The following is a 7918-nucleotide window of genomic DNA, read 5'->3' on the forward strand; positions in this document are numbered from 1 at the left end:
CTGGTTCCCCAGCACCAGCGAGCAGTCCCCCAGTGCGAGCAGGTCGCTGGCCCCCACCACACGCAGGAACGAGTCCACACACAGCTTGGAGCCAGGGGAGAGGCGGGAGGCCTAGGGGCCGGAGGGCAGGTGGGAGGGAGGTGGGAGGTAGGGAGGGGCTCATGGGGGACGTGGAGCTGAGGGGGGTGGAGAATTACGCGGCAGGTGCATGCAAGGGGACGGTGAGACACTAGAAGTGATGTTGTCAACACTTGGGGCTGATGGACCCGGAACGCGCGCGTCAATGCAGGATTGTTGGAAAATGGTCAAGGAGGTTCGAGGCAGGAAGATGCGTCCTACCCTCATCCAAGACCTTTGCTGATCTGAAATCGCGAGCTACACCCCCCCCCCCGCCCACCCCGCCTCACCTCGGCCGCCATTGCCTGTTGAGGCACCTCTGAGGCGATTTGGGTCACCAAGGGCCGGGGCGCATTGCCGGCGGACCACACGCACACTCCGCAGAAAATCTCCTCCCCGTCCTTCAGTACCACCTGTGTATATGTATGTATGTGTGTGTACGCATGTAATTGGCAGTAGCACGGTATTAGAGGGAAGGGGGGGAGAGCGGGCGGGAGGGGGCTACAACCCACTAAGTCAATTGCACTTGACACACAAACTCCATTCAGCGGTTCGGTTCCATCAACAACAACAACAATAACAACGGCAACAACGTTATAATTCTCGCTCAATAAGCTGTGACAGCAAACTAGGACCCCCCCCACACACACCGCCTCCCCTCACCGCCTCCCCCAGTACCCCCCGTCACGCTGACACCCCCCCTCACCTTGTTCGCTGTGACCTGCACCACCCTCACACCGGTACGGACCTCCACTCCCGAGGAGGTGAGGGCCTCCAGAGCCCTCTGACCCAACCCCTCATCGAACTGGGTCAGAATGGACTGGGCGCTCTGCAGGAGGGGTTGGGACACGAGGGGGCGCGCGCGCGCGCGTGGTGTGTGCATGATTGTGTTTTGGCGCGAATGGTTGCGCGGGTCTTATGTCGAGGCGAGGATAGAAATGGAGGATGTGGATTTGGAAGATGAGAATGGGGAGAGGGGGAGGTGGGGAGACACATGCAGAGGTGCTGTGTAATTCGCACCTCACCTCGCCCATGGCCCCCAACATGGCGGGTGCGAGGAAGGACGTGAGAGCAGAGCAGCAACCCCCCAACAGGCCCACCGGAAATCCACTAGACTCCTTCCTTTTCACCTCCCCCCTCCCCCCTCCCTCCTCCCTCCTCCCACTCCGCTCATTTCATTGGACTGCAGGGGAGGGTGACTTGGGTGTTGGGCCATTGAATACAACACGTGCCATCAAGTAATCCCCTCTAACCCCCTCCTTCCCCTCCCCCCCACAACTGCAGCCATCCGGCCAATGCTCCTTTTTAGGACTTTGCACGCCGGCAGTTAATTTCTGATTTCCGTACATGCGATCCGCCCCACCCTCTCATCCTCTCACCTGCAGTAACGTCACCCGTACGTACGGCATTAGTGCCGGGTACTTCTTCCTGAGGTCCTCCCTCAGAAAGTCGCTCAGAGTACCGGCGAACTCGACACCGGTGGGACCGCCGCCAACCACCACGAAGTTCAGAGCGGCGCGTCTGGAGGCGGAAGGGGGAGGAGGGGGAGAGGGGGAAGAGGCGGGGGAGGGAAGATGTCGGAAGGGATTCCCTGCTGTTCAGACCCTTCCCATTGCCGCCTTCACCCACGCCTTAACTCCTATACAATCCTCCCGCTCTCTCCACCCCCCCCCTTATCTCCCCAGCCAAGCTATAGGAACACGCACCCACCTGTCCGCCTCAGAAGTCCCTGGCAGACTGGCCAGCTCAAACTTCTCAGCAATGCGACTGCGGAGGGCCACAGCGTCGCTGATCTCTGAGGGCGGTGGGCGGGTAGGTATGTAGGTATGTAGGTATGTAGGGATAAAGGTCAGGTACGGCGCGTGTTCGCCGGAATGATCTGAGCCGCGGACAGAAACTGGAGACGCAGCTACATGGGTACGTCATGTAAATGGGCTTCTGCGAGTACTATACCATCCTCTCAGGATGGTGTAGTAGGCATGTGTGTGCGGGGTTAGTTAGGTGGGGTTTAGTTGGTCAGCGTCGAACGAGCAGGGTTATGGCGACTAACTGACTAGATCCAGGCCTAGCCCCGGATGTACACGAATAACACAGACCCGGTGGAGGATATACATATTTCATTGCGCGAAATGTAATGTTACTGTTATCATATCAATGTTGTTTTCGCGATTGCAGCCTAATTAATTAATGCAACCCACATCTACACATCCTCGCTTTTTGCTGAGGCTCATCAACCACCCCAACATCCCCCCCCCCCACCGTCTCTTCTCCCTCACTACAAATGGCCCCCTCCCCCCCTCCCTTTTCACCTTTCATGAAGAAGCAGTGCTCCTTCACTCCCGGTACTCCGAAGGTGGCAGGTTGCTCGCCAACCGCCACAACCGCCTTGTCGTACTGGATCTGCATTTGCCATGGTTTGAAATGCAGTAGGTGGACAGCTGCAGTAGGTGGATTGGACGAGCAACCTGAGGACAGGTAGCAGCGGCCATCCACACAACAAAACCCGGCTCCGGACGCCCCCTCTCTTTCACTCTCCTACCTCCCTCCCGCCCTCGCACTCCTACCCACCTCAAACTGAGGTCGCCTGCCGTCGTCGTACGCGAAAGACGAAGTGCAGACAGCCACCTTGGCTGCGGGGCGAGGAAGGTAAGGGGCCAGAGGGGCGGGGGTTATCCTGGGCAGGGACCCTCACCCTGCCCCTAACATGGTGGCTCCCCACCTCCCCTACCCCCAAACCCTAAAACCCCTCTCCCCTTACCCCTCCCCTTACCCCTCCCCCCCCTCACCCTCCGGGTCCAATGTTTCGCACTGCGCCTCCAGGTACGTGACACACGGGTTGGAAGTACGGATGGGCTCCAGCAGGGAGCGGAACTCCACAGTGCCCACCGCGGTGGAGGGGAGCATGGGGGTGAACACAAAGTGGTTGCGGGGAGATACGACAACGACGTCGTACATGTCCGTGTCAATGACCTGCAGGAGGGGCCCCGGCAGCAGCAAGGGAAAGGAAATGCGGGTTGAGGGAAAAGCTGAAGGGGCCGATGGGGCACATGCCGTACAGCACGTACGCGCCAGGCGGTACGACATCTTCTCCCGCCCTCCCCACCTTAATGAGCGAGTGTGCTCCCCAGCCGCTCCCCAGCACCAGCACCACGGGCTTGGTGGATGAGCGGAGACGCATACGCCCGTTGCCACCTGAATACACATACAGACACACACGCACACACAGGGGCATACGCGTCGTGTGCATACACACCTGGGCCACAATGCTGCGGGGCGTTCCCAATAGCCCCAACCGCGCACATCGGTCCTGCCTGTCAATTCGTCACATATCGCCGCCCCTTAGTCGTAACGCCCGCCCCAGTATCTTCAACACCACTTCACAAAGTCACAACCTTCGGCGTTTCCCTCATCGCGGCGCAATGATCAAATCATTGAAATCAATTCACAGCATCTATTATAGGCTCTTCGCTTTTCTTGGTCCCTCTGTAACTGTAACACCCTTTACTTAGCTCCGGAACCTTTCCCGTACTTCATCACCGCCCATTTACTTCCTATTCCGACATCTCCTTCGTTTCTCTATTCCCTCTGTTCGTCTCTTCTCCATTGGGATCGGCACGTGGCCGTGTGGCACGTGTGTCCATGTGGCCTTTGCAATTGCAATCGCCCTCGCATGTGCACATCTTCCATCAAAAAGAACACCTACTAACTCCCGCTGCTGCTGATATATGATGATGCCAAGCCAACATCATTTCTCCTTCGTTCACAGGCCAACCAACCTCCAGCTTTCACGGGAAGGGCTGGTTGTGCCGAGCACCTTGCTTATTGTCGCATCGCACACGCAGCGGTAGCATGACGCTTTGCTTTGTCGTACCTAGGCAGTGGAGTGAGAGGCTTGCAGACGTTCACGACAGCACAAGAAGGCGCTCCCCAGTGCGCGACATGTGGCTGACTCGTTATTCGTCGCAGTGAGGCGCGGCGCGCTGTGCACTTTTTTTCTGGCGCACGTGGGCTCTCCACCTACAGGAGCTCCTACAGTTTTCCCCCATCTTTCAAACCCATCCTCACCCCGCTCTTTACCTCTCTGCCCGCCCCCAGGCAGAGATGTTTAGCACTTGTGCAGTCTTAACTGCATAAGTTGTTAGGTTTGCTGCTGCGGTGCTGCCGCCGCTGCTGCAGCTCCTGTCGCCATAGGCGGCTGCTTCCATGCCCCTCCCCCTCCAAGAGTTCGTAGGAGAATGATGCACACAGACACGCCCACCCACCCATTTGGGTCACACGCCTGTCCTCCTCCGTACACAGCAGCAACTTACTACTACGCATGCGGCACACCAAATGCGCTTCTGGCGCATTAGCAATAACATACACCCCATATACATATACAAGTATGGGCACGACGCATCCCCATGCAATGCACCCGTAGGCATACAGGTGTCACGATGCATTGTCTGCCGGCACAAAGACACCGGCACCGCAAGCTCCCTGTGCCGACAAACGCGGCCACACGCACCCGGCACCAGCTGCTCCTGCTGTGCAGGAAGATCCGACTCCACATTCATGCGCCGCAAATGGCGGCCAATATCCACTACGGAGTCTAGCAGATTGTCTAGGGCAACCGCGGCGAAGGCGCGCTGGGGGGGCCATTGCGGGTCGCCTGGCAATGGAAACAGCAGCTCCTGTGGCGATGATGCTGCAGCGCTGGAGGGCGCTTGAACCGGCTCGGCTACCTGTTTGAAGCGACGGGATGTACACGTGATTCAGGCAGTTTTACACAGGTCTGTAGAGATGTGAAGGCGCGTGTTGGGACAGCGGCGATACGTGAAAGCGGTATTCGGAGAAACAGCGATACGTCAGAGCTCTTGAGGTCGGCTAACGCAGCGGCTTGCAAGGGTTTGCATTCATAGAACGCGAGAAGTTGACCGTCTTGCCTGCTTCACCGGCGGGTCCTTCACCGCCGTTTGTGTGCCCCTTCCATCGCTACTTCCGTCGCGCGGCGCTTCGGCTCTGATGCGTATGCTTGCGAGCCGACCGGGAAGCCCTGGGCGACCTGCGCATCAGGTACATCCCAACGAAGAGCATAGACCACGCCGCATAAATGCGTGAATATACGGCAACACGACACGCTTTTGCGACCTTTTGTCTATGCGATTTACGGAACTTCACGGCAACATGGCTTCGACGAGCACCTTCCCGATTTCGGCTCCTCACCTGCTATTCTTACAGCATACTGAGGGCGTAGGGGGGCCCGAAGGCCTTGTCCAGCTGCGGTCCGCATTGAACTCTTTTCGCGGCCGTTCAATTTCACACGCGTAAAGCCTATGGCAACAGCTAGGAAAAATAATAAGGTCAAACTCCCGTTGCCTACACGCACGTATCCAGCAAAGATTCGATATGCTCAGCTGGAGTTGGTATCTTGCAGAGAATGATGTGGTAATCGAGCACGAAGAGTTCCGAAACTCTATAGCTTCCGTTTCTTTTTAAATACACAAAAGGAATATATAAATCATATGTTATCTGGACCTACATAGTAGATCTTGGGTATTTCGGAGGAGGCTTACGTGGCAGAATAGTACAGTTCGTTAGCAGGACATCCTTACGAACCGTTTCCAGGTAAAGCGGCTCCTTTACGACCAGGAGACGAGACAGTTGAGACGTACGCATGGTCTTTTACTAACGCCGATGGCTTAATCCTCCGCCTCGGCATGAGCGGCGGCCCTAAGCGCTGCATAAGATCAAGGACGCACCGTGAGGGACACCCTCGAGAAGCTTTATCAAATTTACATGACGCGATATCCCCCTGCTCACCGGCCGCAGGCCGCTTTGCCGTTTAAGAACCCTAAGCGCAAGCCCGTCTCGCCGCCGTTCCTAGGGCACCACCTCGGAGCCCGTTCTCGCAGCCATTCCTAGGGCACTGCCGTCGTGCGCTGCATCGGAGAGGGCACCAACACGTGGGCAATACCCCGAGCTGCCAACTCAGCAGCCATTTGCTTGTTGACCTCCTTGTCCGCTCTGTTGTGGCCACTCTCTCCCCGAATACGCCGCCGCCCGCCCAAGTCTTGGACCAGGTACCTGCCGCCATCGCCATCGCATCCAGAAAAAAGATAAAACAAGCATGAGAAAGGTTGACAAAGCTAGCTCAAAAGCGAACGGTTAACGGTTGCAGAATTACCAGGCCCAGCGGTCCTAACCCTGGGCAACACCTCTGAGCCCCAACCCGCGCTACCGCTCTCCCTAAATACTCACCTTGCGCCACAATCGCACATCAAGCATACGGCAATTCCCTCAGGTCCTAACTTTGCTTGAAAGTCCTGTCGGAAAATAACAGGGTTTGCGTCCCCGGTTGGGTTTAGGAGAGCGTTATAACAAGGGGGACCGACAATGGGGTGGTTTAGGCTCGGAGGGGAGTTCGATGGAGTCGTGGAAACTTAACCGATGACCAGGCATATATGGACGTCCCGGAATGGTTAGGATAGGATGAAGGGTAAAGGAAAGGAAGTTGCATTGTTCGTGAGCTCCAATTGGGCATGGTACATTTTTGGTGCGGGGATTTGGCAGTCGGATTGTAATTCGGCAGTTCAGCGGTGTACCGTACGGTTTGGAAGCCAGGTTAAGGGCAGTTTGCTTGTGTTGTGCCTGTGAGCCAGGGCCCCATATGCAATTGTAAAATCCCCGCCAATAACGCCTTATGTCACAGTAAGGTTTATGTTCACGTACGTTATAAGGTTATGCTCAAGTAAGGATGACCTACCTTCAGCCCCTTAATCTCTTCGCGCTCCAGCCCTTTCACGTAGTTGAGCTCGGCGACGCGGAGAAACTCGTAATGGGAAGAATGTTCTTGACAAAGACATTTTAGCGTGACCCCAAGGCCTGCAGCGGTCGGTAAAACTTGGCGAGGTGCGCAGCGCTTGTACATGCCATCTACACGCACCTCCGTTCGGCGAATCTCCGCTTGTACATTTATTGCATGCCCCTAAAGAGACCGAACAGCTGTAATTGATAAGTAACGGCACAAAAACTGCCGAACCAAACTTTTTGCGGAAAAGGTTGATTCCTACCGTAAACCTTTTCCTGAGCTGTATTGAAGTGACTTAGCTGGCCCTTTCCGTGACATTTCGTGCAAACCTTTAGGTAAGGCCTCTCGGGCTTTTGGGCCTTAAACATTTTCTGGCGTCTTGTTTGGTCACATTATGAATTACAGACAGAAACAAACAAAGAGCTGAAGTGCATGTGACCACTCTTCCAGTAGTAGCTTGGACGCACAAAAAGTACACCACTGCACAGAGCTCTTCAATAAAATCAGAAATAGAGCAAAGGTTGACTCATCACTCCGTACTTGGTACCGTATCAGCACTAATAGCAGTTTGTTGCCCCATACACACATATACTTTTGAGTCACCCATCTGGGCTCTCACCTCGGTTGGCCCACACGCACACGCACACGAACACGCACGTACTTTTCGCTCGCTTCGCCACGTCTCGACTGCGCTATGGCGCATCCGCATGTTGACCAGATTTCCTCGTGGTCTTTATAAAACGCCTCACACGCAAGCACGCACAAACGCATACACGTGCCTTCCTAAAAATTCTACACACTTCCAGCAACGCCACGCAAAGCAGGTATACTGCGGGTTCACCGGCGGCACTAAATCTTCCATGCCTTCCTTCACTTGAATGTATACATACATGCAAACTGCCGGCCGACCTCCAGGTGGTTGTCACCTCCTGAATTGGCCTCTCCTTTCACACAAACATGCATCGCAAAACGGAGTAGGGCGCCGCAGCGCCATAAGCTTAGCTAGGATGG

The 7918-nt window shown here is 55.9% G+C and overlaps 1 protein-coding gene across 1 annotated transcript in view; it reads right to left on the reverse strand.

Moving 5' to 3' along the window:
- Positions 1-7342, reverse strand: part of VOLCADRAFT_105834 (uncharacterized protein) — a gene marked incomplete at its 3' end in the record, with an annotated part of 10427 nt that extends 3085 nt beyond the window's left edge. The window contains exons 1-14 of the mRNA XM_002953175.1: positions 7170-7342; positions 7043-7084; positions 6863-6981; positions 6358-6422; positions 4625-4841; positions 3221-3309; positions 2904-3087; positions 2686-2747; positions 2427-2517; positions 1828-1912; positions 1497-1638; positions 824-946; positions 408-530; positions 16-111 (exon numbers count right to left, since the gene is read on the reverse strand). Of these exons, the coding sequence (XP_002953221.1) occupies positions 16-111; positions 408-530; positions 824-946; positions 1497-1638; positions 1828-1912; positions 2427-2517; positions 2686-2747; positions 2904-3087; positions 3221-3309; positions 4625-4841; positions 6358-6384 (1239 nt within the window). The 5' untranslated portion in view covers positions 6385-6422; positions 6863-6981; positions 7043-7084; positions 7170-7342. The remainder of the gene's footprint in view (positions 1-15; positions 112-407; positions 531-823; positions 947-1496; positions 1639-1827; positions 1913-2426; positions 2518-2685; positions 2748-2903; positions 3088-3220; positions 3310-4624; positions 4842-6357; positions 6423-6862; positions 6982-7042; positions 7085-7169) is intronic.
- Between the last annotated feature and the right edge of the window lie 576 nt (positions 7343-7918).

Source organism: Volvox carteri (assembly GCF_000143455.1).
Source record: "Volvox carteri f. nagariensis unplaced genomic scaffold VOLCAscaffold_34, whole genome shotgun sequence".
In the NCBI taxonomy this organism is placed as follows: Eukaryota; Viridiplantae; Chlorophyta; class Chlorophyceae; order Chlamydomonadales; family Volvocaceae; genus Volvox; species Volvox carteri.